This window comes from Gopherus flavomarginatus, chromosome 19 (assembly GCF_025201925.1).
Source record: "Gopherus flavomarginatus isolate rGopFla2 chromosome 19, rGopFla2.mat.asm, whole genome shotgun sequence".
In the NCBI taxonomy this organism is placed as follows: domain Eukaryota; kingdom Metazoa; phylum Chordata; order Testudines; family Testudinidae; genus Gopherus; species Gopherus flavomarginatus.
This window is the reverse complement of record NC_066635.1, coordinates 23,258,503-23,278,427: the sequence shown is the minus strand read 5'-3', so window position 1 is coordinate 23,278,427 and position 19,925 is coordinate 23,258,503. Positions and strand designations below refer to the sequence as shown.

General features: G+C 65.2%; 3 protein-coding genes across 8 annotated transcripts in view; 1 reads left to right on the top strand and 2 right to left on the bottom strand.

The window, feature by feature from the left end:
- Window positions 1-28: 28 nt before the first annotated feature.
- ABHD15 (abhydrolase domain containing 15) lies at window positions 29-4,338 on the bottom strand (the record flags this gene model as incomplete). Its single annotated transcript, XM_050929694.1, has 2 exons — window positions 29-1,020; window positions 3,359-4,338. Coding segments are annotated over 2 exons (1,479 nt in total), but the record flags the coding sequence as incomplete, so codon positions are not given.
- A 3,411-nt stretch (window positions 4,339-7,749) lies between these two features.
- TP53I13 (tumor protein p53 inducible protein 13) lies at window positions 7,750-12,951 on the top strand. Of its 2 annotated transcripts, none has more exons than XM_050929284.1 (3): window positions 7,750-7,889; window positions 11,807-11,953; window positions 12,742-12,951. In XM_050929284.1, the coding sequence occupies exons 1-3, from the start codon at window positions 7,805-7,807 to the stop codon at window positions 12,849-12,851; spliced, it is 342 nt and encodes a 113-aa protein (XP_050785241.1). In that variant the 5' UTR covers window positions 7,750-7,804; the 3' UTR covers window positions 12,852-12,951. The 2 variants fall into 2 exon arrangements, with proteins under 2 accessions (XP_050785241.1, XP_050785240.1); XM_050929283.1 differs by having other exon boundaries at window positions 7,757-7,889; window positions 11,272-11,953.
- Window positions 12,952-13,047: 96 nt separating this feature from the next.
- GIT1 (GIT ArfGAP 1) overlaps window positions 13,048-19,925 on the bottom strand; it is a 35,069-nt gene continuing 28,191 nt past the window's right edge. For 3 of the 5 annotated variants that reach the window (XM_050929267.1, XM_050929263.1, XM_050929264.1), the window contains 10 exons: window positions 19,657-19,768; window positions 19,292-19,419; window positions 18,490-18,642; window positions 17,723-17,950; window positions 17,081-17,134; window positions 16,421-16,507; window positions 16,008-16,084; window positions 14,808-14,990; window positions 14,358-14,421; window positions 13,048-14,235 (listed from right to left, as the gene is read on the bottom strand). In XM_050929267.1, the coding sequence (XP_050785224.1) occupies window positions 14,023-14,235; window positions 14,358-14,421; window positions 14,808-14,990; window positions 16,008-16,084; window positions 16,421-16,507; window positions 17,081-17,134; window positions 17,723-17,950; window positions 18,490-18,642; window positions 19,292-19,419; window positions 19,657-19,768 (1,299 nt within the window). In that variant the 3' untranslated portion in view covers window positions 13,048-14,022. The remainder of the gene's footprint in view (window positions 14,236-14,357; window positions 14,422-14,807; window positions 14,991-16,007; window positions 16,085-16,420; window positions 16,508-17,080; window positions 17,135-17,722; window positions 17,951-18,489; window positions 18,643-19,291; window positions 19,420-19,656; window positions 19,769-19,925) is intronic. The other 2 variants (XM_050929265.1, XM_050929266.1) reach the window with 1 other exon arrangement.

Here is a 19,925-nt window from a genome sequence, read left to right as displayed (position 1 = left end):
ATTTAGCCAGGACTCTGGATCTAATGCCACCTCCTGTGGAGAGCGCCCGAGGACCAGGGCGTGGGCTTTGCATCTCCCTGAACACTGTTCCTTCAGCAGCACAGCGCCCACCCATGGCAGGGGCACGATGGAGATTGCTTTGACCCCAGGGCACTTTCCCACCCCAGCACACTCGGGCTGGCCACTGGGAACCGCATGAGCTAGTGGAGTTTCATAGGATCAGGGCGAGGCTGAGTTAGCCGTGCTCAGCCCTGAGAGTGCACAGCCTGGGCCATTTCCAGGGTGGTGGGAACACACCAGTCATGTCAGCCATGTGGGCTTTCAACAGTCTGTTTCTGTGGGGAGGGGATGACAGGGCCTGTGTGTGCAGTGCCTGCCATGCTGGTGTGAGCGTGCAAGGGGAAGGCTGTGCAACACTGCGTGCTGCTTGTCCTCTAATGGGGGGTGACTGCACAGCGCTGCATGGCCCTTGGACAGCCTCTCCCAGGGACACTATGGAGAGGTGCTAGACCGGCCTGGTGCTACCTGGTGTAGGACCTCTGCCAGCTGAAGATCTCCTGGAGGTGGCAGGCAGCAGAGGAAGCCTCTCTCTTCTGCAGGACGCCCTTCCTGTACCGCTGCAGCCCCTTCAGCCTCTCCTCCGTGCGAAAGAACTCCGCCACGGTTGTGAAGTACTCCAGCGTCACCTCGTGGCTCCAGGAGCAGGGCCCCTCCCTCAGGAAGCCGCAGTGCCCTCCGTGTGGTGTCAGCAGCAAGAAGAAATAGGGGCTGCTGTGGAAGAGCTCCATGGGGAGGGTGTTGGCCGGAGGTCCTCGGACAGGGTCGTCGGCGCTGCAGATGCACAGGACCGGGACGGCTGCCTCATCCACCTCCCGGAGGGGGTCGTTGCGATCCCAGTAAGCGTCCCAGGTGACAGGATGCCTCTTGGTCTGGCAGAAGAGGGTTTCCTCGAATTCCCGGAGCGAGCGGCTCCTGAACAGCCTGCCTGTCTCCACAACCTCTGCCAGCGCGGTGGCATACCTAGGAGGGACAAAGGCAACAGGCAGGGGTGCGGCTCACATGGAGCATGTGTCCCCTCCTCATTCACCAGCATATCGCTGCCCCGTGCTGGATGCTATCAGATTTCACAAGTGTTTCACACTGGAGACGCGTGTCCATGGCTGCCATTGCTGGCTAGTGGCACTGTCCTGCGGCGGTTCTGGGGTAAGAGCCCCTGAATCCCACTTCCAGGGCCTAGTCTGTTTGGCTTGGTGGGGGCCTGAAGCCACAACATGGCAAGGGTGCTAGAGACCATGGTGATGGGCACGTTACAAATGCTTGGCTAGGCCATAGTGTCTGTGTGCATCCGCCCCTGCGTTTGTGACACACCCAGTTTGCATAAGGCCTTTGAACTCCTCACACACCCTCCCCGGGCCCCACCCGGAGGAGCTGGGTGCAGCTGGGTCCAGGGAGCCCTGTCGCTAGCCTGTCCCACCCAGACCTACAGCCAGTTAGCGCTGTGGGTGCACGTGGCTATTTAATGCCTCTGCTTTCGCAGTCCCTGCCTGTTCAGACCAGAAGGGCCCCATGGCAGCTGTTGTTGGGGCAGGGCTGGCCTGGGGGCTCTGTGGGTCCAGCCCTTCCCTGCTGCAGGAAAGGAGGCGAGTTTCTTGCTCATTTGTCGTTTTGGTCACTTTGGTTGGAAACCATAGCAACGAGGAGAATCCTAGCACCTGGCCTCCCGTCCAGGGCTCTGGTTTCCATGACAGCAGGCTGAGGCTGCTGCAGCATTTCAGCGTGGGAGCTGGAGAGCGGGCAGGCCATGCTGTGCGTGAGGAACCCTGCAATCACCCCAGGGCAAGCATGGCACCCAATGCGCTACCCCTAAGGGCTGGACATCCCTGGCTCCCACACGCAGGGCACAGGGCGACGGACCCCGGGCAGCCCAAGACAGTAACAATCCAGTTCTGGAGCACAAGAGTCCCCCTGCCTCTGGGCTGGGCTCCTGAGCATGGCTTTCTCCCTCCCCAGGGCACTGGGGGGTGGTGACTTTCCTTCCTTCCCCGAGCTGGCCCAGTGGCCTCCCTAGCACCGCCCGAGGTAGCACCTGGGGCCATTGGACTTCTCCATGTTCCTGGACTTGTCCATTGATGGTCCCCAGGCTGCACTGCAGCTGGGCTCTCTCGCTAGGACCGGGGAAGGGGGGCACTCAGGGTAATGAGGTGCAGACAGGCATCACCACCCCAGACTGGCCAGGGGAAGCCGAGGTCCAGGGGGGTCCTGCTGCCATTCTGAAGCTGCTTGCCTTGACTCTCCTAGAAGGGAGGATTGTGCGATGGTGTGGCTGGTGTGTCTGCCCTTACCCAGCACATCCAAGCCTGCTCTCCCGGGATACCTCAGTTGTGGTGTCACTTTGGTTTCAGCTCTGGTGTGGACGCAGTTCTAGAGGGGTCACGGTGTCTTACACCTGTCTAGCTTATCCCCCTCCCCTATGGGACTAGCTGGGCTGGTGCAAAGCACCTTCGTACCTGGGCGGGGCCGTACCGTTGTACCCCAGCTGGGTGCCAGGAGCCTGCAGCGGGGTGTGGCTGGGCTGAGCAGGTTACCCCAGGGCAGATCTATCTCCATGGAGAGCTCAGTGGTGGTTTCTGGGCAGAGGTAAAACTTCAGCAGAGCTACTTCAAACTCAGGCAGGCTGGTGGGTACCGTCCTGGGACTCGCTAAGGCAGTGACCTTAGCTTCCCTTGCCCAGCCAGACTCTTCCCTTGCTGCCCCGCTCCAGGGAGTTTTGACAGAAGCTTTTAAATTGGGTCCAGGGCATTTCTAATGTGCCTGTCGGTGCTGGAACGCGGTGACTTTGCTTTTAACAATCCCCTCAACACACGCCTGTTGCTGGAGCTGGGGGCCTCCCCACTTGCTCCCATAGCCCCCACAAAGCATGCGGCACAGAGCATGTAGCAGGGTTGTCAGCTGACCCCTCGCAGGGCTGCACTCAGGAACTGTGGTGTTGAGCTGCTCTCATCTGTTGGGGCTCCCGCCTGCTCTCTCCAGCTAACTGCACAGCCTCTGCATGTCTCATCCCCTCACCCCCGGGCCACACATCCAGCAGCTCCGGCCAGGCCTGAGTCAACGTGGTTGTGAAAGTGCTGGTTGGTGCTGGCCAAGTTTCCCCTGCACTGACCTGCCAGTGCCCCTCAATTCTAATCTGCAGCCCCTGGCTACCCCACCCCTGGGATCCCAAAATCTACCCTGCTTTGCCCTCATGCCACCCCAGCTCTGCCAAACTCTGTTCCTGCCGCCCCTGGAGTGCCCGTATGCCTGCCCCTCAGCCTGAAGAAGTGCAGCCGAGAGCAGGGAAGGAGCTCGGGAAAGTACTCACCTGCTGAGGCCTCGTTTCTGGTGCAGGAGCAGACTCCACTCATACAGCCAGGGGCACCCGGTCTCCAGCCACTCCTGGCACCTGAACACGGGCGAGATGCAAGCCGCTGCAGCCAGGTAGCTGGAGGAGCCACACTCTCCCAGGTAGGAGAGGAGCAGGCCTGAGCCTGAGCCCTCGCTCACGGCGCAGAGCGAGGAACCTGGCTGCCGCACGCGGATATATGTCACTGCCTCCTTGAGGTCGCCTGGGTCCCCGAAGGCCTGCAGCTTCAGGCTGGTGAGCGGGCTGCCGTTGTGTCCCCTTCGGTTGAAGATGACGGGCTTGTAGCCCTGCTCCAGGGCCAGCAGGCAGAGGTGCAGGATGCCCCTGGTGACCTTCCCGGAGGCATTGGGGAGGACAAGCAGCACCGGGGGGGTGCCAAAGGCAGTGGTTGCTCTACTCCTCTTGCTGGTGCCACGGGGCCCCATGACCCAGTCCAGGGCAACCAGACCCCCGTCGGCCAGCTGCAGGAGCTCCCGGGCCAGCTCTGGCTGGTGGGCAGGGGGGAAGAGAAGCTGGAAAGTGGTCTGTAGCTTAGGCCAGGTCCTCCACAGCCAGCGCCCGCTCTGCAGGGCAGTGCCCCGTCGCAGGCTCCTCAGCAGGCTCTGGGCCAGGGCGGAGGATTTGCAGATGAGCCTGCAGTGCCCTGCCCCAGGCCCCTCCTCCCCAATGACATTGTCCCCATCTTCTTCCTCGCCTGCACCCCCTGGCTCCCGGCTAGGGAGCAAGCTGCCCCCGCCTGGCCCCCAGAGCTCCGTGGCTAGGAGGCAGAGGAGGGCTAAAGCCAAGACCCAGGCCGCAAGGCTCCCTAGTGCCAGCATGAGGTGCCTCGCCCAGCTGGGGAAGAAGTGTCTCCCGGAGCCCCCTGCCTGGGCTCCACATCGGCCCCCCTCGTTACTTAGCAAATAATGGATTTGTTTGAGGGCGAGTGCGCCGATTGGATGGGGGTTGTGCAAGCGTTAACCCTTCCCCTGCCGGCGCTCTCACCATGGCCCTGGCTAGCTGCCTTGAGGATCCTCTCTCCAGCTGGGGGTCGAGGGGTGGTTGGGGAGGGGTCTCCTGGTGCACTGGCCTTTCCCTGTACCTGGAGCAGGTCTGGGGGGTCTGCACTCATAGGCAGGGACATCAGGCCTTGAATAACCTGCCCCTCCCCTGGCTGATCTGTGGTGTGGGGCTGGCGTCTGCCCTCCAGGGCCTATGTACTGCACAGGGCCCTCAGCCACGTTCCACACCAGCTGGGGAGCAGAGAGCTTACCCCGTTCTCCTGCTTGCCCCCTGCCCCCACATGGTGCCACACTCATGCAGAGAACGAGCGGCTCAGTTCCTGGGGTGGGTGAGCAGTGCAGACGACTGGCCATGCCGAGCTGCTGCTGGAGCCCTGGAGGTGCCCGGCTGGAAGCAGGGAATGGGGCTCACACAGGAGTGACCAGGCGAAGTGCGTTGACCTGGGCACAATGGAGTTCAGGTGAGATGAGAGCATGTTTCTTCTGACCTAAACCCGCTGCTGGGCTGCAGGCGTGGAGCAGACGTCCTGCCCCACAGCCGGGCTGCAGGCACAGAGCAGACGTCCTGCCCCACAGCTTGGCTGCAGAGGGGAGGGTTTCTCAGGGAGAGGTCTAGGCTGCTGGGAATTTTCCATAGCAAAGCACTCTGCATCTTCCCCCCCCCCCCCGCCCCCAAACAGCGCAGAAATGGAGCCATTACACCCTGTACCAGCCCTGCAGGCCCTGGAGCACCATGACCACTCCCAGCACTGTGCGTGTAATTTACCCCCCTCCTGCTCCCTCCAACACACCCCACGGGAGGAGGGGCAGGCCCTTGTTCCGGGTGTGCTTTAAGTCCCAATCCTGCACTGAGTGCTGGTGGGTGACTGTTGTCTCAGGCTGTGAAGCTGCCCTTTGCCCCGAGCGAGGTCTGTGTGCGCCGATCAGTGGGGCACTCTGCACACAGACCCCGTCCCTCCCTGAGCCTCGCACTGCAGCGCCTGGGGGGCCGTGGGCCGGGAGGATTCTGTCTCTGTGGGTTAGGAAAGCCCCCTGTGGCAACCAGCAGGGGTGGGGAAGGTGAAAGGCTGCTGGGGCCGGGGGCTGCTAATCCTGCCATCAGTGCCAAGGCGATGGGCAAAGTTCTCTGCCCCCGGCCGCTCTCCCAGGAGCACAGGCCAGGCGGGCTGGGCCAAAGTCCACAAGCGGCAGCTCCAACGGCCCCCAGGCCGGGTCTGCCCAGGGCTCTAGGCCATGTGGGCTGAGCCATGGGGCAGGCCTGCCTGGGGGAAGGGAGCCCCACATGGGCCTTCATGGCTTAGAGCAGAACCGAGCCCACCCTGGGAGCTGGCAGATCACAGGGGCTGCCCTGTACCCCCCCAGCCCCCGACTGCTCCCTAGGCCCTGGCCCCCCCCATCCCGACCACTTACTGCCCCCTACTCCCTGATTCCCATTGCTCCCTACTTCCCAGCCCCCCCCCGGACCCCTACCGTGCCCTACTCCCTGACCCCTTACTCCCCCCCCCACTCCGTGCCCCTCGGACTCCCTGGCTTCCCAGCCCTGCTGTCTGCCCCCTCCCCCCCCCCCGCTTCGGCCGGGCCGCATGGAGGAGTCGCTGCGGGACCCGGTTGCTGGGCTGGGTGGCTGCAGCCTGCAACGCTGGGCGGGTAGGGGTGGAGGCGGGGGCAGGGTGGGGCTGGCTGGGGGCGGCAGGGACCGGGGGGGGTAGGGTGGCACTGGCCGGAGGGGATGAGGGGGGAGGGTGGCGCTGGATGGGGGGGGGATAGGGCCGGGGAGGGGGAGGCTGGCGCTGGCGGGGGGGCCAGGGAGAGTGGCACTGGCTGGGGGGGGCAGGGGCCAGGGAGAGTGGCACTGGCTGGGGGACCCGGGGGGGAGTGGCTCTGGCTGGGGGGGACAGGGGATGGGGGGGGGAGGCTGGCGCTGGAGGGTGGGGGCAGGGGCCGGGGAGGGGGAGAGTGGCTCTGGCTGGGGGGGCCGGGCCCGGCAGGGACTTGGGGGTCCCTCGCGCATTAAGTTTCGTTCTTGACGTTGCCGGTGGCGGTGGCGCTGGCTTGGCCTGCAGCAGGGCAGCCCCCCCCCCCAGCAGGGGGTCGGACCCCGTCTCTGGCCCCCCCCGTCGCTCAGCAGGGGGTGACGGGCCCCACCGCCGGGCCCTGGTCATTGCACTAGCCCCACGGGTGCCCAGCAGTGGGGACCCCCTGAAGGGCGGGGGGGGCGGAGCTCAGCTGGAGCCCCCCCATTGCAGGCCGGGGGGGGGTCATTTCTCCCCTTGTCTGTCCAAGTCCCCCTGGCTAGTGCCGGTCCCGTTAGGAATCTCCGCCCCAGCTACCCCCTCGTCACGTGACAGGCGGGGCCCAGACTCGGGCCGGGCCGGGCGGCGCCTTCCCCTTTAAATCCCACCCGGCCCGGAGGAAAAGCCTCGCGCCCGCTCCCATTGGCTGCGTGGCCGCCAGAGCCCCGCCCTCCCTCAGCGGAGCCAATGAGCGAGCGCCCAGCTGGCAGCGCCCCACGGGCCCACGCGCGGCGCCAGGCTGCAGGTCAGAGCCCGCGGGCAGCACGTGGCGGGTGGGGCCCTGGCGCTGCCCGCTGCCCCCCCCCGGCTCCCGGGTGGGGGGGACACGCCCAGCCTGCAATTGGTAGCGCTGGGCTCGGAGCGTGCGTGGAAGGGGGTCAGGCCCCACAGGAGCCCGGGGCCTAGGCGCGCTCAGCTCCAAGCGGGGGGGTGGGGGGCTGCCTGCTGCTGCTCACAGGAGGGGAGGTGGCACCGGCTGCACAGGGGCTGAGCCCTTCGTGCGGGGCAGCCAGCAGCGCTGCCTGGACACGAGGTCTGACTCTAACCAGCCCACCCGCAACAGGGAACGGGCAGGCACCAGCGCACCCACTGGGGGACAGTGAGCTCTGGCCCAGGCCTGCCGTGGGGGGCACAGTGGGGGCGGGGCGGTTTGAAAGGCGCTCTGCAGCACTGGTTCTGCTCCCTAGCAGTGGGCCCCACGGGCCGTGTCGGGCGAGTACACGTGTTGTTTCCCCAGCCTGGGCTCCATAACTTCGAGGTGAGTGAGCCTGGGGCCGTTGCCCCTGTGGGCACGTGGGAGAGGTTCCTCCGTCACCCAGCCGCTGGGCCAGACCTGGGGTGGCTGCAGAGACGAGACGCTGGGGGAGGGGGTGTACAGCACTCAGCTGCACCAGGCCAGCGAGGCTGCCCCCGCTGACAGTGCCTCTCCCCGCAGCAGGGCTGTAGTCCTGCCAGAGGGCACTGACTTTTCACCTTTGCACCCCTCGGAGCAAGGGTCAGGATTCAAACCCTTGCTAGCATGCAGGAGTCTGCCTCGGCCTCTGCCCCTGCTCCACTGACATGCCTCTTCTCTCTTCCCCCAGCACGGAGGGTTACCATCCTCTTCACCCATGCACCCACCCCAGCCTCCAGGCCTGGCTCATCCTGCTGGTCCAGTACATCCTGACCCTCCACAGCAGCCTCATGCAGGAGTGGGTGAGTCAGGGGACTGTAGGGGGAGGGGCTGACTGGAGAATCGGGCCAGAGCAGAGCTGCCTGGGCTAGTGGGTGGGGGGAGAGTCACAGGTTCTGATGTCCTCAGTGCGCACACACCAGTCTACCAGCCCAGACCCAGTTTGGGCACTGGGGAGTAACCTAGCAGCTGGAAGAATGTCATTGCTCCCACATTTGGCAGATGCCCAGTGGGCATCCCACGGTCGGTGCAGAGGAAGGAAGTGGGGCCAGTTTTCGATATCGCGTAACTTTTCAATGTTGTCAGGCATCCAAACCAAAACCATGAAATCCCAGCAAGGGCCATTCCTCATTGACCCAGAGTCTAATGGTGCCCAGTTGGCAGAACGCTTCTAAATACCATTGATAGTGCAAGTGTGTACTCAGAATAGTCCTGTTCTGGGGCGTGGGGGAAACGTTTCACCTCAGGAGATAGTTTGTGCATTTCCCTGAACCTCTTTGTCTTTGGTTAAAGCAAAAGGCTGAAGTGACAGGACAGCATGAGTGTGTCTGCCCCACACCATCCCGTGACGTGGGCTGTAGCCCACGAGAACTTATACATTTTTTAGTCTCTAAGGTGCCACAAGGACTCCTGTTTTTTGTACCATGTAATACATCTCAGTACTTGTCCCTTTTTGTGGAATGGACTGATCTGAGAAAATGTAATTATAAAACAGAGTTCTGCTCGGCCAGAGCCAGCCGTGTAAAGCAGACATGGGATAACTAATTATTTCGTACTGGCGCTGACTACAATGACAGTACACGTAAAGTACTTACAGAACAGTGAGATCCCTTCGTAGAAGGGCTGCAGAATGTCTTGCGTGAGTATATTGTGGGAACACCGCAGTACCCAGCAACTTGTATGTAACCCCTACATAGAACTACTGCATGGCTAATGCACTGCCCTTCGCGCGGTTTGCAGAATCTGTCTCTGCCGTGCCCGATGCTCTGTTGCTGCGCTTGGCACTGGCACAGCCTCATGCAGCAGAGCACACTGCATCTTCCCTGCAGCGCCTGCTCTCACAGCTGCCCTGCCCCAAGCTGTCCTGTGCTAGCTATGGGCTGACAGGGGACCCCCAAGATGCCACGCTGTCGCCTGATTCCATAGGCCTGACTGATCAGGGGCACGTGTCCGGTGCTGCCTGCAAAAGGTGGTGGCAGTTTCTCACTTTTGTTCTTCGTAGCAAACAACTCGTAACCACTTGACTCAGCGATGGTTCCTTCTTACAGTGACGACACCAGAGAGATGTAGGCTGAAAAGCAGCAGTTGGCAGCCTTCAAATCTTGCTAGTGACATTGAGCAAGGGCTACTGCTTGGTTCTTCGTCACCTCTCTAAGGCCACACAAGGCAGGCAGGGAGGAGCTGGCCTCCCTTGTGAGGTTTAGCGCCATGGTTAGGGCACCCACCTGGGGCAGGGTTGAGCCTGGGTCTGGTTCCTCCTGCCACCTGAGGAGAGGGGATTTGACCTGGGAGCAGAGGTCACTCTCCCTCATGACCTTCAGCCCAGGGATTATGTGGCAGAGACTGGGTCAGTTCCCCCCCTCTGCCTGATGAGAGGGTGAGAGCCCAAATTGCTGCACTAATGGACAGGCTGATGGCAGGTGCTCATCTTCTCTTGTTGAAGCTCTTCCACTTTAATTCAACCATATTTGGGTCCCAGGCACCCTGAGAATCACTTTATCCTCCAGTGGGGGACCCTCACCCCAGCTGGGGAGAGTCCGGTTCACGTGTCACTGACTCCGGAGCGGGGATTTGAACAGCCCTCTCCCTGCCTGGCAAGTGCCTGCCCTAAGGTGCAGGCTCTGAGGCTCCCTCCATCTGGCCTGCTGAAGCTGCTCCACTTTAAATGTTCAGGCCAAAGCAAAGGGTGCAGCCATGCCCCTCCGTAGTGTACTGCACAGGCTGCTGGCAGAGACGCGGGCCCAGTTCCTGGGCTCGGCTGTGGAGGCCCTGCTGGCTTTCCCCTTGAAGCCTGTCCACCTTCGTTAAATAGTACTAGGCCTAACGCAGCATTATCTAAATCACTGAAGATACTGACCAGACCCAGTCCCGGCGGGACCCCCCTCGTGAGCCACTGGGAACTGCTCTCGGGGAACAGTTTTCTAGCCAGTTTTGCACCCACCTTATAGTAGGTTTGTCAAGCCTCTTTCCCGAGTTTCCTTGTGAGGTCGCGTGACTCCACACCAGCAGCCTCACTGAAGTCGAGCTCTGCCCTTCCCCTCCCCGGTGACAAGGCTGTTACCCTGTCAGAGGAGGCCAGGAGGTTAGTCTGACATGATCTGTTCTTGACTTATCCCCCGTTGTCTTCTAGCTGCTCACAAAGTGACTGCTTGGTTATTTGCTGCATTAGCTGAGTCCCAGACTGGGCTGGAATTCCCTGGCTAGTCCCTAGTCCCCTGTGTAGAGCTGGGTCTGGTATTTGCTGCTCTATCACCCAGGGCTAAATACCTCCCAAAAGCACCAGACCAGGCCTGTTCGCACGCCAGCCCTGCATTAGCAATTGTCTTTAGAAGCTTTCTGCCAGTTTGGTCAGTCAGCCTCTGGTCGGACGCCACCTGTCACGGTGGGTGTTTACAGGTGACCGTTAGGTGAGCTGGAAAACCTGCCCCACGCCCAGCCGCTGGATCCCCCAACCCCGTGTTAAAGCTGACTGCAGCCTGCAATGCCGGTCACTCGCCCTCTGACTGGTCCGTCCCCAGCACCTGGCACTGGCCGTGTGGGCTGCCATGCTGGAGATGGCACAGGCAGAGCATCCAGTGGGTCTGGGATGGAGGGTTACCGGCAGGGGGTGCGGGCACGAGGCAGGGCCTGGGGCAGGTGAGCACGGCCACATGTAGGGGGCGTAGGGGCCAGCTGGCAGCCGGGCCGGCTTTAGGAACCGTGGGGCCCGATTCGAATACCTGGCGGCACTTCGGTGGCTGGAGGTCTGCTTCGGGTCTTCTGCGGCACCGAAGGACCCCCCCACTGTCGAAATGTTGCCCAAGACCCGGAGCAGACCGAGTGAGTAAAAAAAAGTTTAAACAATTCGCCTAAAGCACAGGGCCCTCAGGCATGGGGCCAATTCCAGGGAATGGGGGGAATCGGCCTAATGCCGGCCCTGGCTGGCAGCAGCTCGCATAGTGGAAGTGGCGCTGATGGAGGAACGGGCTGAGTCCCAGTCCAGCTCCCCCGGGCAGCGTGGCCTGGCACCCAGGCCTCCTGCGCTCTGTACCTGGCTGCAGGCTAGTCCCTTCCCCTCCATAGTAAGGCAGCACTGCCGGCCCAGCAAATGGGGTGGAGCCGGCACTGGGGGACTGGCCCTAGTCTTACAGGGGAACCAGTGGGTGCTCCCCATTTCTGACATCCCCCACCCTTCTCACCCCCCAGGCCTTGCTGAAGCGCCCCAGACCCCGCCGCTTGCTCTCTGGGGGGGGAGGCCCCGGGCAGCCCGGCGAGCCCCCCGTACACTAGACAAGGCACTCCCGGTGCCTGAGGGACCCCTTCCAGCCGCGCTCCAGGATCAGTGGCAGCAGCAGGAACAGATCGGGGAGTCCGACACCAGAGCTCCCAGGAGCCAGCCTGACCCCTGGGCACAGCCAGGCGTGGGGTGGGGCGACCCTTGAGCCCAGAGGTGACCGGGATCGGCTGGACATAGCGCCACCCTCTGGCAGCTCCCTGAGCACCCGTGCCACAGCTGGACAGCGCTCAGCTCCCATGCTGCCATCAACAGACGCTCTGCCGCAGGCCAGTGCAGCTCGGGGGGGTGTCAGTGGGCCTGGGGCTCTGTCCCCCGCAACACTCCAGCACACGCCCCAACTGCAGGAGGGCCCTGGGCACCTGGGATGCTCGTGTTCCAACGCCCAGGGGGGAGCCGTGCCCGAGGGGCAGGCCCCACAGGCTTACGTGCCCACGCCCCGCACAGAGGAAGCGGCCTGGGCCGCCAGCGCCCTGACCTTCCTGCTGGTGGTGCTGACACTCGCCGTCCTGTACACCCGTCTCCACCGCAAGTTCCACAAGAACCAGAGCCTGTACTGGGCCCCGAGCGACGCGGGGCAGGAGCCCCTGGCCGGTGAGTGCCCCCAGCACCCCTCTCGCCCCCTCCCCTCCCCTCGGCAGAGTGCCCCCAGCACCCCTCTCCCCCCCCTTCCCTCGGGTGAATGCCCAGAGCACCGTTCTCCTCTCCCCTAGTGCCCCCAGCACCCCTCTCCCCCCCCTTCCCTCGGGAGAGTGCCCAGGGCACTCTTCTCCTCTCCCCTCCCCTCGGCAGAGTTCCCGCAGCACCTCTCTCCCCCCCCCTTCTCCCTTCCCTCGGTGAGTGCCCAGAGCATCCTCCTCCTCTCCCCTCCCCTCCCCTCGGGAGAGTGCCCCCAGCACCTCTCTCCCCCCTCCCTCTTCTCCCTCCCCTCGGGAGAGTGCCCCCAGCACCTCTCTCCCCCCTCCCTCCCCTCGGGAGAGTGCCCCCAGCACCTCTCTCCCCCCTCCCTCCCCTCGGGAGAGCACCCCCAGCACCCCTCCCTCCCCTCGGCAGAGTGCCCCCAGCACCTCTCTCCCCCCCCTTCCCTCGGGTGACTGCCCAGAGCACCCTTCTCCTCTCCACTCGGGAGAGCGCCCCCAGTACCCGCCTCCTCTCCCCTCGGGAGAGTGCCCACAGCACCTCTCCCCCCCCTTCCCTCTCCTCTCCCCTCCCCTCGGGAGAGTGCCCACAGCACCCCTCTCCCCCCGTTCCCTCTTCTCCACAGCACCCGCCTCCTCTCCCCTCCCCGCGGGAGAGTGGCCACAGCCCTCCCCTTCCATCAGGTGAGTGCCCCCGCAGCACCCCCTCCCCTAGAGCGCTCTGACCACACTCTCTCTGTGCAGCAATTCTCAAGAGGTGGCTCCTGTTGGCCCATGGCAGGCACAAGAAGCGGCAGCGGCCCCAGCAGAGAAGGCTGCTGCTCCAGGGGCCCTCGAGCGAGAGCTCCGACTAGCTCCCCTGGGGCCCGCATGTGGGCACAGGCCTGGCCGGAGGGGTCTGTGCGGCCGGGGGCAGCTCACACTTTCTGCTGAATAAAGTGGTTTAAGAGCGTTGCTGCGTCTGGCTGCCCCTGCTGGGCGGAGGGGCGGGAATGGCTGGCAGGGGGCTCAGCCTGTCCCAGGGGCGAGCCGGGCTGCTGGCAGACAGGACACAGTCACATGTTTATTTAATACAAATGTACAGTACACGCCTGGCCATACAGGCCCCAGCCAGCCTGGGCTCTCTGCCCCTGCCCCACTGCTTCCCTGGGCACCCAGCTCCTGTCAAGGGTCGGAGCCAACCATGCCAGCCGGGGGAGCCTGGTCCCATGGCACTGGGACTTCGCTGCAGCGAGAAATCCAGACTCAGCTCCTGGGACAGTGGGGGAGGGCTGAGGGGCTGGGCACTGCAGCCTGGCACAGGGGGCATGAGGCGAGGAGCCTGCCCCAGAGCAGCCGTGCATGGGGAGAGGCTGGGGGCTGAGGCTCACACTCACACATAGGGAGAACATGCCGGTTGCCAGCCATGGCTGGGCTCCGGGTCCAGTGTAATGCTGTGGGCTGATACCGCTATGGGTGCGGCTCCTCTGCCCACCACAAACAGCTACACACACTCTGTACAGGGCGCGGCGGGGAGAGGCCCGAGGGCAGCTCAGGGGCTCCCTGCTACCCAGTTAGTGGTTCCTTGGCTGATGGGGGGTAGGGCCGGGAGAACAGAATGAGGGGCTATGTACAGGGGGGCACACGCAGCTGGGCATTGGCACCTGCTCCAGCAGGGAGTATCCATAGGGCTGCTGTGTGTGGGAGGGGCTGGGGCCGGTGCCATGCTCTGCCCCACGCTGGGACACTGGCAGCATGGGGGGAGGGGGCACAGCCGGAGCCTTGCTCTGCCCCACGCCAGGACACTGGCAGCGTGGGGGGGAGGGGGCTGGGGCCGGTGCCACGCTCTGCCCCACGCTGGGACACTGGCAGCGTAGGGGGAGGCGGCACAGCCGGAGCCCCACACTGGCAGTATGGGGGGCCAGGAATGGCACGTGCTCAGGTCCCATGGGCAGACTAAGGACACTTGCGTTGGCTATTCCCCAGCCCCACGTCCTGCCCAGGGAGGAAGCGAGTCCGGGGGAGCCGCCAGGCGGGGACCAGGCCTCACTGCTTCTTCTCGCGGGTGGTGATGGTGACCAGCTGCTTGGCGGCCTTGGCGATGTCATAGGCACACTGGATGACCTGCTGCGTCAGGAGCTGGTAGTCCACGGGCGCGCCAGGCTCCGGCGGCATGGTCTTGCGGCACTCGCTCTGCAGTCGGTAGGCACTGGCATTGAGCAGCCGCAGGGAGCTGCGCACCGTCTCCAGGGCTGGCTTCTGCAGCAAAGCAGAGACAGGCCTTGGGGCTCAGTTCCCGCTGCCAGGCAGGGGCGCCGGGGACGGGACCCTGGGCACAGGACAGACATGGCCAGGGAATCGGGGCCCCTGGCCCCTCTTACCTTGGGGAAGAGCGAGGCCATCTCTGTGACAGCGGAGTGGATCTTCTCAGAGCAGGGCATGAAGCTGGGGAGAAGGCACAGCTGTGAGGCCTGGCTCAGGTGCAGCACAAGTCCCACTCTCAGTGGGGCATATCTGGGGCGCCAGGTGGCTCCAGCTCCCGCACCCAACTCCCAGCAGACACCAAGTGGAGAAAATGCCCATACCAGCAGCTGGGAGCTGGAGCAGCCTACCCCCTACCCCCAGCAATGCAGCCACTTCTGGAGGGATGGGCAGTGGCAGCACACATAACAGCCCAAGAGCTACTGAGGCAGAACTGCAGGGGGTCGTTGGCTGGCAGGAGCCAGTCCCTCCCCCACCATGAGGAACATGGGAACCTGCCCAGGAAAGTAGGGCTCAGCTCTCTAGTGCCCATGGCTCTGAACAGCTCCCAGCCCCAGTTCCACCCCTACCTGTCATGCTTGAACTCCTGGGCAGCCCGCAGCAGCTCCTGGATGTTCTTGGTGACCTGCTCAGTCTTCAGGATCACGTCCTCGGTGCTGGGCAGCCCTGGGTCCAGCTCCCCATCCAGGGCCTCTAGCTCCAGGTGGAAGTCGTCGTCCTTCCCCAGGTCCAGGAACCGCTTCCCGTCCATGCTGCAGGGACGGAGCCAGCGCTGGGTGAGGGGCAGCTGGGCATGAACCAGGGCAACCCGCTGTCCAGCCAGGGAGGGGGCTGTGCCAGGAGACCTGCCCCAGGCTGTGCCAGGGCCCTTGCCTCAGGGGCTGGGCACCAATGCTGGCTGAGATTCCCAGTGCTCTGCCCGCCAGCATGGGCACTGCGCCTGGCAAATGCACGCGGCCCCGCCCCGCCCCTGACCTGAGCAGCACCTCCCTGGCCCTGCCCCACCACACTGCCCCTGGTCTGCCCCTTCACCAGACCCTACCCCTCCCCTAAGCAGTACCTCCCTGGCCCCGCCTCTCCCTGCCAGGCCCCGCCCCTGACCTGAGCAGCACCTCCCTGGCCCCACCCCTCCATGCCAGGCCCTGCCCCTGACCTGAGCAGCACCTCCCTGGCCCCACCCCTCCCTGCCAGGCCCCGCCCCTGACCTGAGCAGCACCTCCCTGGCCCCGCCCCTGAGCTGAGCAGCACCTCCCTGGCCCCACCCCTCCATGCCAGGCCCTGCCCCTGACCTGAGCAGCACCTCCCTGGCCCCGCCCCTCCCTGCCAGGCCCCGCCCCTGACCTGAGCAGCACCTCCCTGGCCCCGCCCCTGACCTGAGCAGCACCTCCCTGGCCCTGCCCCTCCCTGCCAGGCCCCGCCCCTGACCTGAGCAGCACCTCCCTGGCCCTGCCCCTCCCTGCCAGGCCCCGCCCCTGACCTGAGCAGCACCTCCCTGGCCCCGCCCCTGACCTGAGCAGCACCTCCCTGGCCCCGCCCCTCCCTTCCATGCCCCGCCCCTGACCTGAGCAGCACCTCCCTGGCCCCGCCCCTCCATGCCAGGCCCCGCCCCTGACCTGAGCAGCACCTCCCTGGCCCCGCCCCTCCCTGCCAGGCCCCGCCCCTGACCTGAGCAGCACCTCCCTGGCCCCGCCCCTCCCTGCCAGGCCCCGCCCCTGACCTGAGTAGCACCTCCCTGGCCCCGCCCCTCCCTGCCAGGCCCCGCCCCTGACCTGAGCAGTGCCTCGCCAGCCTGTGTGTTGTCATAGTCGCTGTCAGTTCCGCTGCCATGTCGGTCCAGCTTGCTGGTCTAGAGGGGAGACGGAGCAGCGTCAGGTGCAGGCTCCACCCCCAGCTCCCCACGGGGTCCATGACACCCCCTCCGCCATGGTAGGCTCCTGGACCCTCACTAGCAGGGCTGGGGAGCCCTGCAATGGAAGCCTCGTCATGGAGCTCCCTGTACAGAGCTCCCCCCACCCCAGGCATAGGGCTGGGATCTGCCCCAGAGACGGGCACAAGGACGATGCAGCCACCCCGCCCATTGAGAGATGGGTACCCCCCAACACCCAGCATCAAGGGCTTAACCCCCCACTCCAGTCTGCCCCATGGCCTGTCCCTCCCCCTTGGTTCAGAGCGAGTACGTCACCATGTGGCGGGCACCGTCCTGCATGCCAGAAAGCAGCGGGGAGGAGGGAGGGAAGGGTACCGAGGAAGCAGACACCCCCTTCCGGATCTGCAAGAGGACAGGGAGAGTCAGGGCGAGTGGGTACGAAAGGTGCCAGCCCCCCGGAGTCACGATTCCAGCCCCTCCCTGTACAGACAGCCCCTTGGCGCGCACAAGGAATGCCTGACCCCCAATCGATGACGAGTTACTCCCAACTCCACAGCGTCCATCCCAACCAGCTGCACCGGGGCTCCAGCTGGCAGCAGCAGATCCTCGGGCCCCGGCCCACGCTACCCCCCCCCCCCGTGTGTGACATGCCACACAGAGCCGGTGGGGGGCAGGGCTGGTCTGCCCACGCACACTGTGGAGAGAGGGCACTCCCAGGCTGGGCAGCAGGGCTCTCCCTGGGGGGAGACAGAGCCAGCAGAGGCGCCAGCGGGGCACTCAGACTGCAGTGCCCCCCTTCTCCAGCACCACAGGGCCAGTGTCCCCTGACATGGGCACGGGGGGCCGTGTATCACACTCATAGCAGGGTGAGCACGACCCATTGGGCTCCCCCCACCCCTGCAGGAAGCCAGTCCCAGGGTCTCTTTGCGGCTCACCGTCCCTCCACCGCCACGCCCAACGCCCTGGCCCCCTTACCCGGTACCCACTGGCCGGGATGTGCGTGGAGTACACCGCTTCATCCTCCGCCTCCTGGGGACACAGCAACCGTTAGAGCCCAGGCTGCCCTGCCCCACCACTAGCGGGGCTGCTCAGGCCTCTGTGCTGCACAGCGGTGAGCCCATCCTGCGGGCGCCCCGTCAGCCCTCCTCAGATGCCACTGTGGGGTGTCCAGCTGCCTTGTGGCCACTGACAAGCAGCATCGGGACTCACTGGGTGGCCCAGGCCCCATTCACACAGACCAGGGCCTCAGAGCTGGGGTTAGGACCCAGGAGTCCAGGGGCTGGTCCCTCTGGGCCATGCTGCTGCCAAGAGGGCACTGATCTCACAGCTGGGGACCCAGGGGACCCCCTGTTCAGCCCCGCATGCTGGCTGGCAGCACAGTGCTCTCTGCCAGCCATTGGTGGCAGAGACCTGGAGTGGGCATGGGGGGGAGGGCGAGCCACAGAGCCCACAGAGCCGCAGACGGGGCGCTCCAGAACCCATGCGGCAGCGCACAGAGCTGTGACACCACCCAGGGGAGGAAAGGGGGACCCGGAGGGCAGGCCCCACCGGTGCCTGCAGACTGCAGCAAGCGGACACCCTGCGACGGGCATGGCCCTGACCCCCCCCAGGACTCACGCTGGAGTGAAAGGGCTGCAGGCGGCCAACCAGCTCGTCCATGGGCTGCCCAAAGGGCTTGAGGACAGAGCCCGGCTCATACATGGAGAAGGCCTGGCGGTCACGCCGGTGAGCTGCTGCCGTAGCCATGGCATGCCCGTGCTCTGAGCGCTCGCTGGGGGCTGACACCGTGTGCCCGGGGCCCGGCTGCTGCCGCATCTGCGAGTTCTCCGCCTGCAGCTTGTGGATCTGGAGGGATGGAGCAGCGCATGGTGGAGACGCCCCCACCCCGGGCCCCACAGACACGCCCCCTCCTACCCCTGGCACCGGGCCCACAGACAGAGCCCCTCCTGCCTCACCCCCACAGACCCCCCAACATGACATGCCCCCTCCCCCCAGCCCTGGCACGAGAAACGCTCCTTCCTGCCCCTGACACCAGGCCCCCAGACACGCCCCCTCCTGCCTCACCCGCAGCCCCACAGATGCCCCACCCGCAGCCCTGGGCCCACAGGCAAGCCCTCTCCTCCCCCCAGGCACCAGGCCCACTGACACCCCCCAGCACCAGATCAACAGCCACGCCCCCCAGCCCAGGTGCTGCTGTGGGGAGAGAGCTTGAGCGGGGAGGAGTCCTCTCTCCTTGCCATAGCCCTGGACCCTCCTCCTGCACCCCAACTCCCTCATCCCCGCCCCCACCCTCTGCCCCAGCCCTGAGCCCCTTCCCACACTCCGAACCCCTCAGCACCTCCATATTGGGTGGGGGAGGCAGCAGGACGCGGCCCAACACCAACCTCACGCTGCAGCCGACGCAGCTCGTCACTCAGGCTGTTGTTCACCTTCATCAGCTGCTGCACCTTGGCCTCAGAGGCTGCCAGCGCCTTCTTCACCTCCAGGTATTCCTGCAGCGTGATGGGCCCGTCCGACAGGTCTGAGGAGTCCATGCTCTGTGGGGAGAGCCACTGAGCAGGGGGCCCGGGCCAGGCCTGCCCCAGCCACAGCACCCGCCAGCCTGGCCCATGTACAGCACCTGGCACACCCCAGCCACCGCCACCCCCAGCGCTCGGCAAGCACCGGCCTGGCCCTGCCGCTCCACCCCTCAGCCCTGGTGCCCAGTCCTGGCCCCCCCTCGAGCACCGCACCTGCACCAGAGGAGCCACCAGGGCATGGGGCCTGTCCAGGAGCAGGGCCATGGCACAGCAGGCTCCCCCCTCCTCCTGCCAGGACCCTGCTGCAGTGGCTCTGCCTGCCCCACGGGTATCCCGAGGGCAGCAGGGTCCCCATGTGCCATCCCTGGAGACATGGCAGGGACATGCCCACCCTGGCTCCAGGCATCCTGTGCCTGCCCGGTCCCACACCCCCTCCGGAGCTCGCTGCCCCACCGCCCAGGGCCAGGCAGGAGTCAGGCAGAGAAGAGGCTGAGAACCTGGGCCCAGCCTGACCTGACTCCAGCACATCAGGTGGCAGCTCCCCAGGGGGTCTCGGTGACCCAACCTGTCACAGGGAGCCCAGGGCTGGGCTAGCCGGGGGCTGCGGACGGGAGGTGGGGTGCCCAGGAGGCAAGGGTGCCCGGGGGGGGCCTGCGCAGGGGCTCACCCGGGCGCGGTTGTTGCGGGCAGCACTGCGCAGCGGCTCCTGGTCTGTGTCCTCGTCAGAGGCGACGCTGTCGTAGTCGTGCTGGTCGTCCGGGTCACTCTGGCTCCGCACCGGGTACTCGACAGCGTCTGGGGGAAGACGGGAGTCCTGATACCTCAGCACCCACAATGTACTGGGGCAGAGAGCCACAGCCAGCCAATGCCATCCCAGTGCTGGGGCACCACCGTCACGCTGCCCCCCAGCGGGGCTGCCACTGGCGAGGACAAAGCCTCTGCCCAGCCCCCTCTCCCCCCTGGCAGCTGAGACGCCACCATCCTCCCTGGCCTCCCCCTCCCCTGGGGAGTTCTCTCCTCTCCCCCACTCACCTGTGGGGCTCAGCAGGCTCTTGCCCTGCTGCCGTCGCTTGGCCTCGCTGAGGATGTCGATGATGAGGGTGGCAAATTCCCTGGCGTTGAACCGGGCGAGCTTCTGCCGCCCCTGGCGGAGGGAGAGGGGGTGAGAGGGGCTGCAGCACCCCCGGGGCCCCACGGCTCTACAGGGCAGCCACACGCGAGGGCAGGACAGCGAGCACACTCCCACTGCCCCGGGGGCTGCACGTTGGGAGTGAGGGGCACTGCAGAGCTGGGATCATGCA

Bases quoted from the DNA above. Each gene is read 5' to 3' on its own strand.
- TP53I13 (XM_050929283.1), top strand. From the start codon at position 11,599: ATGCTGCCATCAACAGACGCTCTGCCGCAGGCCAGTGCAGCTCGGGGG. The intron at 11,954-12,741 runs GTGAGTGCCCCC...CTCTCTGTGCAG, and splicing joins GGGGCAGGAGCCCCTGGCCG to CAATTCTCAAGAGGTGGCTC.